This window comes from Tenrec ecaudatus, chromosome 17, assembly GCF_050624435.1.
Source record: "Tenrec ecaudatus isolate mTenEca1 chromosome 17, mTenEca1.hap1, whole genome shotgun sequence".
NCBI lineage: Eukaryota > Metazoa > Chordata > Mammalia > Afrosoricida > Tenrecidae > Tenrec > Tenrec ecaudatus.
Genome location: NC_134546.1, coordinates 30,017,627 through 30,036,255, shown reverse-complemented (window position 1 = coordinate 30,036,255; position 18,629 = coordinate 30,017,627). Strand labels below are relative to the sequence as shown.

The following is an 18,629-nucleotide window of genomic DNA, read 5'->3' as shown; positions in this document are numbered from 1 at the left end:
TTGTTTTTACCTTAACCTTAACCTAGCCTCGGTGTCTCTATCTGTAAGATGAAAATAGCAATAGCATTGAACTCTGATGAGAGTCAAATGACTTGGGATACAAAAGTTTGCACAGTGCCTGGATCATTAAGTGTTTCATAAATGTTAGTTATTCTACAGACTACTTAAGAAAGTAGTCTCAATATATTCTCTGATTTCATCTCAGAAGAATCCTGTTGTATATTCAGTTGAAAAATGAGAACCTGGAACTTAGAAACCTTAGGTGATGTGGTTCAGTCAGAATTGTAATGCACTCATTCATGCATCCCACACACTAAGATTGTATTTCTTGAGGTGCTGCTGTGACTCAGGCACTAGAGCAGCGCTTCTCAATCTGTGGGTCGTGACCCCTTTGGGGGTCAAATGACCCTTTTACAGGGGTTGCCCAATTCATAACAGTAGCAAAATGACAGTTATGAAGTAGCAATGAAAATAATTTTTTAGTTGGGGGGTCACCACAACATGAGGAATTGTATTAAAGGGCCGTGGCATTAGGAAGGTTGAGAACCACTGCACTAGAGATATATGTTGACCAGGAAATATTTTTTGCTCGGGGAGCTAACTCTCTGGTGACAGAAGGAGGAAGTATGGAGAGAGACAATAACAAAGGGACGTTTTCTCTGTTTTGTTCACTATGGCTGTCTTCAGCATCCACAGGAGTGTTGAGCCTCATTTGCTAAATGAAAGAAGGAATATCTGACTGGTAAACGAGGGGCTGGAGACTGAGGCTGAGCCCAAATCATGAAAGGCTTTGTCAAAATATTTGAAAGAGTGGGGGCACTCTGGGGAGCAGAGAAACGACATGATCAGGTGGGGTCGTAAGAGCGTACTCAAGCTCCATCTGCTTGGAGGACCCACTGGAGCAAGGTGGGCAGCAGGAAGTGAGACATCTAGTTGGGGTGTTTCAGGCTTAGATCAAGAAGGAGGCCTTTGGGAAGGTCCTTAGGGGAGGCGAGCTGGAAAAAGATTTTGAAGGTAGAATTGACTTTAGCTGGTATAGAGGGTAATACTGAGGCTTTGAACTGGGTTTTAGAGAGGGAGCGCTACCTAGGGAAAAGGGAAGAAGGCCTTTTAAATGTAGGGATTTGCAACGAGGCTGGGACCAAGCTCATTCTATCATCTGCATGTGCATTTGACTCTTCTATACTCCTTGGGATCAGGAGCTGTGGACCTGGCCAAATCGCTGTACCAGAGGCCTAAGAGATTAACAGTAACTCTTAGAGGAAACAGATACCAGATAGTTGGCCAATTGACCGCCAGCGGGAGAGGGGAGCTTGGGAATCCCCCAGTCCCCTTGGGCTCTCTTTCCCGGAAAAGAATGGAGCACACAGTGGTGTTAACTCCTAATTCTAACTGGGTGTTTATTCTCGACAGCTAATTCTTTAAGAGAAAAACACTCATCTTTCCTTCTCAAGATGCTATCTAGCATAAAGGGGCTTATGCAAACTATATAGTGGTTTCACAAGGAGGGGGGAGGAGAGTCGTTAGTGCCTCGTGTGATGAACGAATGAATAAATTATGTAAAATGGGAAGGGGGAAGCTACAGGGGAGCAACAGGGATTAAAAAGGGGGACTGAAGGCAAGCCACGTGCAGGACACGGGTATTGGAGAGGAGAGATGGCAAGAGAACTAGTTCACTGAGCTGGAGATCGTGGTGGCCCACAGACCAGACCAGCTCTAGGAGGATGTGAGCCTGGCCTCAGGGAGGTGGGGTGTGAAACCGCCACTTCTGGGCACCCCTCAAACCCTCCTGAAGTGTCAGGCCCAGAGCAGCCCGCGGCAGGCAGGCTGGGCGGGGCGGAGTGGGGCCGCCGATGGGCGGAGCCGGGAGGTGGGCGGAGCCGGAGGCGGGGCGTCTGGGGGCGGCGCTAGGACCTGCCGGCCGTCCCGCCGGTTCCCGGGAGGTTGATAAAGCGGCGGCGGCGTTTGACGTCAGTGGGGAGTTAATTTTAAATCGGTACAAGATGGCGGAGGGGGACGAGGCATCGCCGAGCCTGCAGCCGCACGAGAGGCTGCGGCACCGGTGTCGGACGAGCGAGCCGGACACCGGGGTCAACCACGTCTCGTCCACGACCTCGCTAGGTACGGGCTGGCCGGGGAGGCCGCAGGGCCTGGGTCGGGAGAGGGCGCGGGCGGCCCCGGCTCGCGGGCACCGGCGGCGGCGGCGGCGGCGGGCGGCGAGCGGCGGGGTCGTAGTCCTCGGCTCGCGCCACCCTCCGCCCGCCGCCGCCGCCGCCGCCGCGTCTAGCCGCCGGGCCTAGCGCCTGCCGCGCCCCGAGCCCCCGCCGCGTGCGGCCGCAGAGGGCCCCCACAGACCGCGCCTCCCGCAGCTGTCGGGTGAACGGGCGTTCGCGCCCGGCCCGCTCCCAGCCCGCTCGCCGCGTGGCCGCCCCGACCTGAGGGGGCGGCCGTGAGCCGGGAGCGCAGGCCCGGGGCGCGGGGAGGTCGGCGGCGGGGCCGCTCGGTGCGGGCGAGCCTTGGGCACGGCGGCACGGCGCATCACCTGGCGGGCGCTCGCCGCCCTTCGTTCCCGCCCCCGGGCTGGCCGGGGCGAGATGGGGCCCCGGGAGGAGGACGCTGCTTGTGCGCCGCGGGCCGACACCTCGCTGCGGGGTCGAAGCCCGCCGAGCACCCTTCCCGGGGGAACCGCAGCCCTGCAGGCCGAGGTGGTGCCTGGGCGCCCGCGCCTCGCGGCGCCTCGGTTCCCAAGCCCATTGGTGTAGAGCGCGCGGCTGTTGGGGCCGCAAGTTCACGTTTGGTTGTAAAACTGGGGGCTTGAGTGGTTCTCGAGTCCCCGGAGCCGGTAGGTAGTAGGGCCTGAGCGGACCCAAAGTGTGGCGTGAAGTCACCTGATGCCCCTGGTTCCCTGGCTTTGCGGAGCGTGAGCCCTCGCTGTAAGCGTGCAAGGTGCGCCCCTGCCCCCTCAAAGACGGGTTTGCTTTGGCAGCAGGGGTGTGGGTTCCTCTCGCTCATGACACCACTATTTTTAGGAGTTTAGCATTTGATCTTTCACGGCGGTGTGAATTGAGCTCCTGAGATCCCAATTGAGAATTTGGAGGGCACTTAAAGGCATACAGAGGCATATAAAGCGTAGACATTTACTTTGGGTAGGTACTACCATAAGGTGCGCGTCGATGAGAGTTTTTATTAAGTACGCTAAATGCGACCCCTTGTTAGGTTTATCTCTCAATCTGGTTGGGTGAGATTTTCAACATTTTGGTTAAATGCTAACTCGAGGACTTGCATTGCTGGACAGCCTAAACTCGCTGCCGTCGGTGACCCCACGGGACAGAGTGGGACTGCTGCTCCTCTGGGTTTCCCAGACTTTGCAATCCTTATGTCGGGGCGGCAGCATCTCGCCTCCCTCGGATCAGCCGGTGGGTCCCAACTACTATCCTTGGAGTCAGCGGCTCAGCATGCACGTGTTATTGCTAGGAAAAGTTTATATGAAATGTACTTATTAATCATCATTGATAGCCCTGGAAGATGTTGACCATATGTCAGGTTTTTGCTAAAGGATAAGGAAAATGAAATAAAGTTCATCTCATTGTCTGCTATTCAAAGCACGTGCTAGAACTGTTTACAGTGGTAGCACTGCTTACAGCGGGGAAGAGACTTTGGCCTTTGACCTCTGCTCCTTGGAATTCTCCAGTACCTGCTTTGGAATGCTAATGTTTAATTTAGCTCTAGAGCCTTAGAGGAGGGGGTGTGTTCTTCCCACAAGGGAACCATTTTAGATGTATTTCCAGAATGTGTATTTGTCTTATTAACAATAGCATAAATTTATGACTCAGTCATGGCTATGAACATCGTTCAATGAAAAGACAGGAGCCCTTGAGACCGCTGATAAGTAGAGGCTACCTTTTTTAATTTTTAAATCCACAGATTTATCTCTTCTGGTGGTGGTGGTGGTGGTGGTGGTGATGATGGTGGTGGTGATGGCAGTGTATTTGACCTTCACTTCATAGCCATTGCAATCCAATGGTAGTCAGTGACAGCCCTTGCTGATGTGCTCTGAGTCATCTGCTACTGCCTTAAAAAAACAACACAAACCTGTTGGGGCTTGTGCTTATAGTAAGAGTAAACAGGCTGTGAATGAGTAGCCTCTAATTTTGGCTAAGGAGAGAACTGTCTCCCTCTGCGTTCTGGAGAAGTGAAGTTGAGCTGAATTCTGGATCCGGTGGTTTATCCTATAGGAAGATGCTCTGTGTCTCAAGCGAAATGCTTACTGCTTTTAGGAATTTAGGATCTTTATAAAGCACTTTTACATGTTAATGACTTTGTACAGTGATAGGAATCTGGAGATGTGTTTAAGTCTAGTTTAGTATTTCTGAAGTTCTCAAAAATTCTCCAATAAGAGAAAAAGGCCTGCCTTATAGTAAACAAAACTTATAGGGAAAATGAACTTTGAGTAATCATGAGTCTGCCCTTAAGTCAAGTGCACTTTGGTGCTGTGTTGTAACTTTAAAATTAGGTTTTTTAATATCAACAAGTGAAAATGTAAGACCCTTTTCCAAATAATGCTTTTCCCACCTGTGTACTGTAGGTACGCTTCAACTTTAGGGACTGTTAAGAGTAATTGGAAGGATTACCCATTTGTTTGATAATGCTGGGGTTCAGGATGGTTTTCAAATTTCAGGACTTAATTGTAAAACAACTCTTTAAAAATTGCTTATGCTTAACTAGAGGGACTACTTGATACACACAATTGTAAACAAAGTCATTCGGAAGGCTCGCAAAACAAACACAAGCAAACACCACCACCACCAACAAAAATCTAAGGGATTGGAGTTGAATGGACACTTTTGAAAGAAAAAAAAACACGATTTATTGTAGCATAGCTTTATAGAACAAGTGTCCCTTCACCCCTGATGAATGCAAGGAAACAACCTTCTTTCTTAAAGTTTAGTGGTATTCTGATTATTTAACTATTTAGTTTCCCCAAAGCCCAGATGTGACATTTATTTTCTAGAAAAATTTGGGCGTTACTTAACTGAGGAAAATGGATGTGACTGTGTAGAATCGATGAACTTGTGCCTAGAAAGGAGATTGTTACTCAAGCAACTCGCCCTTCCTGGCTTTGCCTCACTGCAGAGCTGGCTTTCTTACGAGCTGTACAATGGATTATCAGAAGAAAGTACTGCACCTAAAACGTGATAGCAACAGTGACAGTGTTTATTGCTTTATAAAGGATTTTGAACATTTCATTTTGATTTTTGATTTGTAAAACCTTACTGAAGGATTTAATGTATTAAAGGAGGGAGTGAACGTGGCTTGCTCATAGCGATGCTGTTACTCAGAGGCTCTCACAGTTCCTCAGCAGACTTGGTAGCTCGAGACTGTCTTGATTTAGAATTTTCACATGTAATTACAGATGATTGGATAAAACTTTGTTGAGTGGAATCTGAAATCATACTAATGAAGAGAAGACAGGGCAGTTAAAAAGTTACGATAGGGAAAATTACTAAGTGGAATAGTAGAAAATTTTAACGTGGGAACAGAAAGGGTAAATGTAAAAAGATGTGAACACTTGGTAAGTAGGACAGTTCTGTCTTAATGACATTGGAAAGTAGGGAGTGTTCTGAAGGGCAAAGCTAAGGTACCAACTTTGCAAAAATGATATTTTAAGTTAACTTAAACTATGCGTATATTTACATTACTAAACTTGGATACAGTTTTGTAAAAATGTATGTAAGCATCCCCTTTTACTATCTGCTCTGGGACAAATGCCTCTAAGGTAGCAGGTAATATCTATTAGATACAAATTTTATGTTTTGAAAGATGATTCATTCTTACATGCTCTATTTTCTCAACGAGGTGTATGCATACACTTCCAATTTTTCAGGTCAGTGGAAGTAAAACCTTGGGGATTCTCATTGCTAATCTACCAGTTTTATAAAAATTATTCAAATAAATTATGCTTCTATGGTTCGGGCTAAAATAACCAGCTAATTAAGTGTCTTGCTGGCCAGGTAACTCTGATAACTTGTTGGTGAAATTGAAACAACCCATGAAAGGTACTTGTTTAGGGGCCGGTACATTTCATCCTTCATGGCTGTAATTGTGAGGACAGTGTTTCTTTAATCATGAAGGCATGGTAAAAACCAAACAGCCCAAATCTTTTGCCATTGTTGATTCCAACTCACAGTGATGCCCCCCCCCCCAAAGGGTTACAGAGTAGAACTGCTCCATAAAATTTTCCTGACTATAGTTTGCTTTTGGCTGCTAAGGAAAGTTTTCAGTTTGAAAATAGGGAAGGGTACTAGCAATCCGCTGTCATACATATTGAAGCCAAGAAAATGATGGAGCATCTCCTAAGGTTGCCATAAATTGGAGTCAATGGCAGCAGCTTGGTTTTGGTTTTGAATCTTCATAGAATCAGATCGCCAGGACTTTCTTCTGTGGTGCTGCTGGGTGGGTTTGAAATGCCAACCTTTTAAGGTTAATATAGCCCATCACAAGCCATTTTCAACATCCAAAAACCCTTGGAGATAAGATGACTTGAAAGCCAAATTCACTGCTGACTCAAAGCTCGACAGAGTGCAAGTACACCATTGAGATTCTGAGACTTTACAATCTCCAAGAATAATCGGTGGGTTCACACATTGTGATATGCTACCAGGGCTCCTTCAGAGGCAAGATCTCACTGCCATGTAGTTGATTCCAACTCCGAAGGACCTTTTAGGGCAGGGTAAATGGTCTTTTGAACTTTCTCAGGTTGTAAACCTTTACAGGTACAGAAAGCATCGTTTTTCTCTTGAAGTGGCTGGTGGGTTCGAACTGCTGACCTTAACGTGTAACCCACTACACTACCAGGGCTCTTTGGAGGCAAAATAGTATAGTGGAACAAGAACAAGGAATCCAAAGACATGAGTGATTGCATTCAAGCCTCTCTGCCCAGAAGCCCTCAAAGGAAAAGGCGATAACCTCTGTTGAGGGAAACAAATGCAAGAACCAGGTGCAAGGGTTTTGTAAAAGGCCAGCTGTCTTTGTAAAAGAGAAGGTGACATGTATGTAAGTGTGTGCCGGTTTGACTACTATTCTATGCAATGTACTTGCCAACAGTCTCTGATGTCCCCATGTGTCCTGTTGTGTCCCTGCCATAACATGGAGAGAGGTTTAGTGGCACCCCTTTAACCTCTGTAAACTGCTGGTAATATGTTCATGATGGTTATTGTGAGTGTGCATTCAGAGCGCTTTAAACCAGGGCCAGAGGTTCAGCTGGTAATAGTTAGTACTGGTAAGACTTTGAACTAGAAAGTAAGTTTTATAAGGTGCAACTTGAAAAGCCTTTTGTTCACTTTTAAGAATATAGAAATATGGGCAACAAATGTACAAATGTGCTTGACACAATGGATGTATGTATGGAGTTGTATGAGCCCCTAATAAAATGATTAAAGAAAAAAATATAAATATGCACTCATGTTCCTCAGCTCATAATTTTAATAAATGGGCATTCTAGAGGGTCATAGGAGTCATTAGGCAATATAATTCTCAATTGAATTGTATACTTTCAATTATAGGAGTTAATGTCTTAAAGGTATGGTATTTTCCAAGTGTATGGTTCATTGGCTTTTCAGTACTTGATGTGCAATGTCTAACTTGGGTCTGCTAAATGTACAGGAATGCCTAAGAAATGATTCATTTGAAACTATAATATAAGTGAATTTCATAAAGAACACTGATAATTTTCCTCCACATGATCATTTATAAGAGGTTCATGGGTAGTGATTAGAAGTACATACTTCAGCTACAAACTTGATTTTGAGATCTGTGTGCTCCTGTGACCTTGTGTATGGACTTGAAATGAGATTTGGAGTCCAGTACTACCTTTGTAACTTTCATTTGGAACATTTTCCCTTCCTGGCTTTCTACTCCTTCAGTGACATTTTTTGAGACATAATATCTTTGAAAATACTTTCAAAATCATCTATGAAAACTTTTAAAATGGAGAGCATTGGCCTGGTAAGAAAGTGCTGCTCTTTCCATATTTGAGTGAATGAAATGTTACAAGCTAGATGGAGGTAATTTCTATCAGAAGGGGAAGGTGTTTGTGAGCGACAAGTTGCAGAGAAATTTTGACAGGAAAAGCGCCCTTGTTCTTTTTGAGAACAGGCACTGCTTTCTTCTAACCAGCATTTTAATTGTAAAATGTATATAACATGAACTGACTAGAACTTGTGTTTATAGTTGAGAGGGAAAATGCTCATGCAGAAAAAAGCTAAATTATTTTGAAAAAAATCATGTTATTGGGGCTCATGCCACTCTTATCACAATCCATCATCCATCCATCGTGTCAAGCACATCTGCACATATGTTGCCCTGATCATTCTCAAAACATTTGCTTTCTACTTGAGCCCTTGGTATCAGCTCCTCATTTTCCCCTTCTCTCCCTGCTCCCCTCTCCCTCATGTACCCTTGATAATTTATAAATTATGATTTTGTCATATCTTACACTGTCTGACTTCTCCCTTCACCCACTTTTCTGTTGTCCATCCCCCAAGGAGGAGGTTATATGTAACTCCTTATAATCAGTTTCCCCTTTCTTCCCCACCTTCCTTCCACCCTCCCAGTATCACCACTCTCACCACTGGTCCTGGAGGAGTCATCTGTTCTGGATTCCCTGTGTCTCCAGTTCCTATCTGTACCAGTGTACACCCTCTGGTCTAGCCAGACTTGCAAGGTAGAATTGGGATCATGATAGTGGGGGATGGGGGAGAAAAGCATTAAAGAACTAGAGGAAAATTATATGTTTCATAATTGCTACATTGCACCCTGACTGGCTCGTCTCCTCCCAACGCTTCTGTAAGGGGATGTCCAGTTGTCTACAGATGAGCTTTGGGTTCCCAATCTGCACTCCCCCTCCTTCACAATGGTATGATTTTTTAATTCTTTGATCCGTGATCCCTTCGACACCTTGTGATCACACAGGCTGGTGTGCTTCTTCCATGCGGGGTTTGTTGCTTCTGAGCTAGATGGCTGTTTGTGTACCTTCAAGCTTTTAAGACCCCAGATGCTATATCTTTTGGTAGCTGTGTACCATCAGCTTTCTTCACCACATTTGCTTATGTACCCATTTGTCTTCAGCGATCTTGTCAGGAAGGTGAGCATCGGGGAGTGCCAATTTAATAGAACAAAGTGTTCTTGCATTGAGGGAATACTTGAGTGGAGGTCCAATGTCCACCAGTTACTTTAATACTAAACCTATAAATATATGCATGGGCCAGGATGTGCTCCACTCTCTCTTCCCTTCCCTTCTATTGCTTCAGTGTGCTCTGATCAGACATACCCTCTCCCTGAGCTGCAGCTTCAGTGCTGTCCTCTAAAGTAAATTCTTCCAGGGGGAAGGGTGAAATACGAAATTCTTAAGTAGTCTAGAAATTCTCCAGAAGGCTGATCCTTGTAGCTGACACCAGATGTCTTGTTACAAGTGGATATTAAGATAGAAACGTACTGCTGTTAAGTTGTAGCGAAACTTACATATAACAGGAGTTTTGATCACAGCTTTAATACGTGTCTTGTGGTAGTTTTTACTTTGACTGAAAAGATACAATTTTTGGTGCCTTGAGTCTCTCCCCAACAGGGAGCAGTGCTTCAGCCACAGAGATGCGCCTGTGGAAGATGGTAAAAAAAAAGAAATTTTTTTGTGTGTAACTTATATCCATATGCCTAGATACAATTTATTGGAAACAATTATTTTTTCCTCTTTTTAAAAAAATAATTTTATTGGGGCTCATACAACTCTTATCACAATCCGTACATACATCAATTGTGTAAAGCACACTTACACATTTGTTGCCCTCATCATTCTTAAAATTCGCTTTCCCTTGGGTTCCTGGAATCAGCCCCTCATTTTCCTTTTTGATAAAAGTTTTTATATGATGAATTTTTATTTTGAATTATGGGTGTGTTACATTTAACAGTTCAAACCACTCATCGACTCTTTCTTTTACCCTGGTGCCCTCTAGCATACTTTTCTTTCCAAGAGCAAATAGATCTGGACAGCTCCTTTGGAAGACACACACAGCAGGGAGAACAGACAAGAAAACAGTGCCGGCAAATAGTAGCTGCTTGCTAACATTTTAATCATTACACTTCACAAATTCACACTTTAACTTTTCCTAAGTTAGCATATTATCATGATTATGGCAATCTGGTTTTTATTGTATATCACGAGCATTGTTCTCATGGTTAAATAACAAGCTCTAACATGATTTTTCAGAAAAAAATGCTGTGTCTTATTTATGTAAACAACCCTTGGGCTATTTTTCTTGTAAATAATGCTTAATGAACATATTGGTAGATTAATCTTGACTGTTAGGACAAGACCTTAGCGATAGATTGCTGGGTTAGATGGCCTATGTGCTTTCCAGACTGAAGATCCACATTGTCAGATCCATTTGGAAAAGTTGCACCCACCTTGTCTCTCTCTCCATTAAACATAGAGTCATTTAAAATACATAGTTGCTAACTCAGGTGAATTGGAGCAGCTTACTGTTTACTTGCTTTTTTCTGGTTGCTGTTGCTGTTGAAATTTTAATATAGTAATCGATAATGTGAATTATTTTTATTAAGTGTTTTTTAATGGTTTTGATGATTTCTCATTTAGTGTTTGTTTCCGTATTTTGTAAAAACTTTGCATACAGGCGACATTTTTTCTTAACTGCTTTTTAATTTTTTTGTGTGCTAATAAGTTTTTCCTTTTTAACTAAGACTGGTTTATATTTTAGAATAAATTTGCAATTTTGAACTTAACGGTATTAGCCTCTTCTAGTTCTTCACATGAGCTGTTCTAGTGCCTTTTTCCATCTTTTTAAATGCTTTGTGATATTGTTTATTCTGACCTTTTTGTCAGAGCAGGCTTAAAGGTAGCTTTCTGTGGCAGTGCCCCCAGAGTGGTAGAAAAGCAAGTTCCTACCACTGCCAACCGTCCATGTCCTTAACTAAGAACATCTGCCATCACTCCAAAGTTAAATGTGAAAAGATACTGTCTTAAACGCAGTTGGCATGTCTTAAGTGTGCAAAGAAAGCAACTACCCTTCTCTGGAAGGTAAAGGAGACTGTGCTCCGACTGGGACTCATTTTCCTTTCATGTGTAGACAGGAGTCAGGCAGGCAGAGGACCATACTTGGGCAGGAACTAGCTTTTCCCCCCGCCTTGATATTATCAGTGGACATATATTAAGTACCTAATTTGATAGGCCTTAATTTCTTAGAATGAATATTGGTTGCTTGGAATAAGTACAGATATAGAAAAGTGTGGAACATATCTCTGGTCAGATCTCTGGTCTAAACTTTTGTGAAGATGAGCAATCAGACCTTTTGCATATTTTTGAATATATATTATACTAAGTTTATTAGTTCAGAAGTAGAAATTACTGTCTGCAACATGCTCAGCTGCTAACAGAAAGGCAACGAGTTCACCCAGAGGCATATTGGAAGAAAGGCCTGGCGATCTACTTCTAAAACCATGGCCATTAAAAACCCCGGGAACACAGTTTTACTGTGACAGATGTGGGGTGTCAAATAGTATCAGAAGCTAAAAAACAAAACAAAAACCAAACCCCAAAACACAGCACTGTAGAAGTAGACTTTCTGGAGGAAGAACTTATTCATTCCAGTGAATGTTTAAAGATAAAAATAGTACTTGGGGGGTTACAACAACGATCTGTTTACAAAATAATTTAAACAGTTGCCAATGCTTTCTAAGAATTTGCGATATAAAAAGATGCTTAATTAGTATTTAAAAGCAATTAGAGAGAGGCTCAGTAAAGATCAGATGGTGCTAAAGTTAAAGTGTATGCTTGAAAAAGAAGCGCCCCAAACAAAAAGAACATCATGTTTTTCGGTATCCAGTGGAGCAAAGCCCCGAGTTAAAACTGGAGATGGACTCTATCCCTTCCCGCTGCATTTGAGCATGTGCACTGACTGACTTGCACCCCAAGGAGAGAAGGGACAAAGGGGGGACATAGTGAGAAGCTGTGGCTTTCTCTCGCTTTTTTCTTCGTTTAGTCACATTTTAATGTAGTGGGAAGGATTTTTATTTGTCTCTGTTTTGGCACCATTCCCTTCTTTTTAAAGACAGCCGCTCTCCTAGTAGGAATTTTGCCTGTGTTGAGCCAAGTCTGGGATTTGGGTGTAATTCTTTTCCTCACGTTCTCCCCTCTCACTCCCTTAAAATATACTGATGTAACTCATCCGAGGGAGGGAGGCGAATAGAGCAAAGTGGAATTTTAGCATCTTATTTCCAGAATCCAGGTAAATACCTTTTTTAGATTTGTCATGAAAAGCCCCGCTCTTAATTTAGACTTGAATCCTTGTTTGTTTATCCTTATGATTCTTTTGAGATCAGCGGATTATCCCATTTTATAGCCTTTCTATGGGCTTAATGTCTCTTAACTTCTCCCAGAGTTAGGTTTTAGCCAAATATTTGCCTAAAACCAGCCTTCTTTGGTGGTGATGGCTTCCTAGATGCCTGATTGGTAAAGCCTTGGAGCTAGTGCCTAAACGTCACAATAGGAAACAGAAATGTACAGTACATTGTCATTCAACAACGAGACATATAGGAAAAGTGAGTGCCTCTTATGAAAAAAGTGGGATGATTTTCTATAACCTGTTGCCTGGTTCTGTGCTAGAGAACAGACCCCAGTTTCAATATTTTTAGAGACTCTTTTATTAAAGACTCTTAAACAGAACAAAGATAACCCCCCAAAACAAGCAAACAGAAACATACTGATAGACAACCATCAAGAGACTATCAGCATGTATCCAGTACAGAAACTGATGGAATGAACTGAGCCAATCATGGGAGTACATTCATTATACAAGGGGACTTCAAAAGTGTGTGGGAACATGGAGTGAAGAGATAATGGAATTTTCCCAAGAATCATTAGAAACCCCTTTGTATATGATTGAGACCAGAGTAAGTCATCACAGGACCAGGACTGGTGGTAGACCTATTCAGCACTGTTGTAAATGGGACTACAGAGCAGTTGGGACTACACAAGTGGGGAGAGGGAGCGCATTGATTGAGATACATAACAATTTCAGGTTACAAAGGTTACAGGATTGGTTCTGGAGCTTTGCTTACCTGGCTATGTAGTGGTCATGATCATAAGACCCAAGTCACAGTCATCAGGACCCCAACCTTAAATTAGGTAATAAACACCCAAGAAGCTGTTTTCCATAAATTGTTATAACTGTGCCAGCCAAGATCACTCATCCTGCCTTTTCCTGTGCTTACCCAGACTTTAAGCACAGCTCACTTCCTCTGGCCATGTAATCAGGAGAGACAGTCCCTGGAAAAGGACATCATGCTTGGTAGAGGGTGGGCTAAAATGAAGAAGACCATCCAGGAAATGGATTCACATAGTGGCTGCAACCATGAGCTCAAACAGAACCACTTCCTGCCTTGAACCTTTCACTGTACTCCCAGGTTCTTCCAGTTGCCTTATATTTGATTTCCCTGTTTTAACTCATTATAGTTCTACTAACATCACTTTGAGTTGATGTCCATAACACATCTTTGATCCTGTCGCTCCTGTGCTCCAGAATATTCACTATCTTCCCCTAGATAAAACACCTAGCCATCCTTATCCTAAAATACTTAAGGTTAGCTCTGCCTGACCTTCAAGGGTCCAGAGACATGTAGTCTTCTATGGAGTGCCTCAGTGGTAACCCTAAACAGTCCAGTATGGCCCTGCTTTTGAATTACTCACACAGCATTTGCTGTTTTGTCCTTTTAGCCTTGTATACAAAGCTCAAGAGCGAAGACAACTATTAATGAATTGCACTCATCCAGTAGAGGTTTTCAGGAGCCCTGGTGGCAGGATGGGTATACGTTGGGCGGTAAGCCACAAGATCTGCAGGTCAAAACTACCAGCCACTCTGGGGGAGAAAGATGAGGCTTTCTACTTCCATATAAAGAGTTTCAGAAACCCAAAGGAGTAGTTCCACCCTGTCTTATGGAGTCATTCTGAGTTGCAGTTTAATTGATGACAGTGAGTAGTTTTTTGGTTTGAGTAGAGATTTTCAGCATTGGAAACACTATATAGGGCCACTATGATTCATTACTGACATGATAGCAGTGGATTCTACCCCAATCCCCTAAATATCTAGCAGAGTCTCCACTCCTTAATTACTAGCTTAAAGTAGGTAGGGTGGGAACCTTGCTATGTATTGGTAGGTGTACTGAGCACTTTACGAGTCATAGAATATGAAACATAATTTTACTGAATATGGGAAAATATAATTTTATGGACTTAAGTTTTAAGAGTTTATAGTTTAAGGGTCATATCTTTGTAGAAACTATGAAAAAAGAAAACTGTTCCCTAAATGTGGTTTTGTGATTTGGTGTGGTCTCACTTTCTGACTATAAATGATTACGTTTTGACAAGGGAATTTTTGGAAAATAGCTGAATGCCAAGATTTGTTACAAAGATGAGAAATAACCCCACCCCCAGCTTTTAACAAATGGTATTTTTTGGTAACTTTTTTCTAGTTTTCTAGAAATCGAGCACATAGGAATTTAGCACTGAGTTTATTCAGTAAGCATGCCCATTTGATAACAAACACCATTGTACACTGAGCATAAAGTTAAGAATTGCAAAGAGCTAGTTATGCATTCGGACATGGGAATTGTTGTGCTTGCAAATTGGTTAATCTGAGCTTTATCAACCTCCTTTACAAAATACGGCTACTCATGACTTAAGGTGATTTTGAAGATTAGAAAAATAATAGATAGTATGAGCACGTAAGAAGCACAGTAAGTAAAAATTTCCCCCCTTCCATAGTAAAAGAAAAAAATCAAAACCAAACTTAGTGCCATCGAGTCCATTCCGACTCATACAGGACAGAGTGGAATTGTCCCTGTGGGTTTCCCAGACTAGTTCTTTGTGGGAGTCGAGAGTGGCGTCTCTCTCCCGAGGTGGCTGGTGGTTTCGAGTTGCGGACCCAATGGTTAGCACCCCAGCTCATAGTCTCCGCACCACAGGGCTCCTGCAGCACAAGGGCAGGGCACATGACAACGGCATGGAGTGCTACCCGAGCACCTCTAACTCGGCGAGGTGGGAGAATGAGAAAGGATCTTTAGTATCAGCCCAAACCATTTCCTATGAGGCAGAGTTCTGACACCTCACCTTCCAATCTTTTTACCAACTCTGACACCAACCTCTATCTCATTCGCACTCCCACTGGGTTTGCTAATTCCTTGCAGTGGCCATATAGAGTTTTCGACCACACTCACAGTGAATTAGAAGTGTAACAAGTTCAGGAACAACTCACTGTACAGTTGTTTGGTCCAGGACCTCATCCTCAGCTAAGCCCACAGGCGCACGGAAAGGCCCCATGGCCCCTGCCCTGCTCAGCGACTGTTACCACTCCTTAATCTCTGAATAAATGGTGAGCCATCCACCTGAAGGCACTGAGCATTTCCACTCCGCCTTGCAGCTCCTGCCTGCTTCCGTAGCCTTTGTTGCCGCAGTTGCTTACTACTTGTGGTCTCTTGCCATCTCTGGCGTCACAGTCCGTGGTCTCCTGGCTTTATGAGGCCCAGCACAGGGCTCTGTCTCCATTCCCGGATGTTCTTTTCATGACGGTAGCAAGATCCCTCTTTCTGATTTGAATTGTCGTGCTGGAGAAGAATATTGAAAGTACCATGGACTGCTCAAAGGACAAACAGGTCTGTATTGTTGGATCTATAAGGCCAGAGTGCTCTTTAGAGGCAAGGAAGGCAAAACTTCGTGATCTTAAGTACTTTGGACATATTTTTAGGAGTGACTAGTCCCTGGAGAAGGCATCGCGTTTGGTAAAGTGGAGGGACGGTGAAAAAGATTTTCAACAAGATGAATCGATCCATGGTTGTATGGGTGGGCTCTGGCCTAGGAACAATGGTGAGGATGGCACAGGGCCATACAGTGTTTCTTTCTTTGTACACAGGGTCGCTGTGGGTCGAAGTTGACTTGCTGGTACCTGACTTCAACAACACAGTATGGCAAAACTGACCAACTCTAATGGTGGGGTTCCAGGATAACTTATTTCCACAGGCTCACCCCACGAATGTGATGTACTTTATTTACATTTGTTAGGAAACATTCTCATGGTGGCCCATAAACAAACACCCACCAACTGTTCAGTAGGAGAAAGATGAGGTTGTCTGCTTCTGTAGAGATTTATATCTTGGAAAGCCTATTTAGGATCACTGTAAATTGGGAATCAATTGATAATTTGATTTGACCCATTTAGGGGTGACAAAAACAATGGTTAGAAGGGCCATATCAAATAATTCATGGCGTAGCAGTGCAACACCTCAAATTATTTCATAAAGTAAATTATTTAGAAGTGATGAGAAGGTTGCTAAATAGATTTTCACTCTCAGGCCACTACTACTTTCAAATCTCTACTTAAATGTCTTAGTAGAAAAGCTTTCTCTGGTTCTTCTTTTCAAAATAGCAACCTCTACTTTATTTCCTTAAGTCTGCCTTATTTTGCTCTGTAGCACTTAACACTAGCTGATGGTCCTGCACTGGCTTCCTATTTCCACACAGTTAGAATATATGCTCTCAAATAGGGCCAAGGTTTGTGTGACCATAGTTTTGTTCACTGCCGAGTCTGTAGTTCCTTAAGCCACATAGTTGGTGGTCAGTGGATATTGAAAGAATAGAGGTTCATGTGCTCCCGCTTTGAGGGCAGTGGTTCCAAAGGTAGTCCTCCTACCCTTTTATCAGAATTGCATTGGTGGCTGTTGGTCTGAGAGTGCTTGGTAAATATGTCGATCTCAGCTCCCTGTGCCTCTTCTGACAGGGCTCGAAGCCATGCACAGGGTTTCCAGCAGCTACTTCCTGCAAAGTGGCAGCCAGTTCCTTTCCGTCTGTCTCTTCTTGATTTGGAAGCCCTTCTGAAACATATTCACTTTGGGTGACCCTGCTGACATTGCAGTACCGGTGACATAGCTTCTAGCATCACAAAAACAGAAGAGTCGCCACAGTACAACAAGCTGACACACAAGTGGTTGGACACTGCATAAGGAAGACTGAAGAAGAATGGATGGGTTTGAATTGGGGTGCTAGTTAGAGATGTTGAAAGTACCATGGACTGCTAAAGGGACAAACAAATGTATCTCGGAAGTGGCACAGCCAGAGTGCTCCTTGGACATGTTGTGAGGAGAGACCAGTTCCTGGAGAAGGACAGACTTGGTTAAGTGGAGGGGCACTTTAAAGGGCCCCCTTAAAAAGAGGAAGATCCTCAAGCAGACGGATTAACACAGTGGCTGCAACATTGGACTCAAGCGTAGGAAAAGTTGTGAGGTTGATATGGGTCTGGGCAGTGTTTTGCTCTGTTGTGCATGGGGGCACTATGGGTTGGAATCAGTTTGATGGGCACCTGACACAACAACAACAATATATCTACCTTGTCACCTGAATCAGCTGCTGGAGGTGGGGTCCAAGCAGCTGTATTCTAGGCCAACTGTGGAACTAACTATAGTATGACTAATTAAATATTGCTGTTAAAACTATGTTGTTGAATTGATGATTAAATTGCAGGTGGACTGATGATTCTGTAACAGGTCTGTTTTTTCTCCTGTTGTCTATCCAGGAAGAGTTCCATATATCTGTAATGATAGTTATTTTGGTTGCCTTAATTGTTGTCCAAATAGTTTAATTTTAAACTTTTTTTTCTTTTAATTTTAAACTTTAAGGACCTAAAAGCCTCAAATAGCAAGTAGTAGTCATATCTCCCAAATATACACTTTCAGCTCACCCTTCATTCTATACTTATTTTTCATTCATAGGAACAAGTGTTGTTAGCTGCTGTTGAGTTGATTCTGACTCGTGACACCCAATGTGGAAGAGTAGACCTGCTCCTCATTGCTTTCTAGACGGTCATCTTTGCAGGGGCCTATGGCCACATCTCTTCTCCCAGAGAGCAACTGGTCGGTTAATCTGCCCATCTTTCCCTTAGCAACCATGTTCTTTGCCATTGCTCCACCAAACACAGCTGTCAAGACAGCGCTGACTCAAACGCATCCTTTTGAACTGGCTGATATTTGGTGATAAACTTTGGGAAGAATACTTTTGAATTTACACATTTATAATCTTTTATATCTTCATCTGTTAAGATAGGGCATGAAAACATTTTTTATTCCTTTAAGTGGGAATTCTGAAAATTCTCTGACATCAGCACTGGTTCCTATGGAAACAGGGTAGTTTTTCAAATGGAAAATATATGAATCTTATAGGAAAAAAACCAACTCTTTGTCTCCTAGTGTAATAGTAATGAAAGAGTCAACATGTCATATGTTCTCATTAAAACATTTTCACCTTGGATCATTTAGAATCTCGTGGCTAGAGGGAATACTCAACAACTGACATTGTTAATAGATTCTTTTTCTGGGGTCTTTACAATTTTAATTTTTATAATTTGCCTTGTTCCAGTTTTGAGAGAGAGGACTTTATAAGTTCTTGATATTTTCCAGGGGCAAATTATTGAATTATAATATTTTCTTAAGAGTATTTGTAACTCGTAGCTTCTTCTCTTTTTCAAAAATGTTTTTTTAATTGATGGACACATTTGGTGCCATTGTCTCTATTCTTA

At 43.1% G+C, this 18,629-nt stretch overlaps 1 protein-coding gene across 3 annotated transcripts in view; it reads left to right on the top strand.

Moving 5' to 3' along the window:
• The first annotated feature begins 1,944 nt into the window (after positions 1–1,944).
• The window catches only part of ATL2 (atlastin GTPase 2), a 58,297-nt gene continuing 41,612 nt past the window's right edge, over positions 1,945–18,629 (top strand). Inside the window, exon 1 of one of the 3 annotated variants that reach the window (XM_075535203.1) lies at positions 1,945–2,121. In XM_075535203.1, coding sequence (XP_075391318.1) covers positions 2,004–2,121 — 118 coding nt within the window. In that variant the 5' untranslated portion in view covers positions 1,945–2,003. The remainder of the gene's footprint in view (positions 2,122–18,629) is intronic. The other 2 variants (XM_075535201.1, XM_075535202.1) reach the window with 2 other exon arrangements.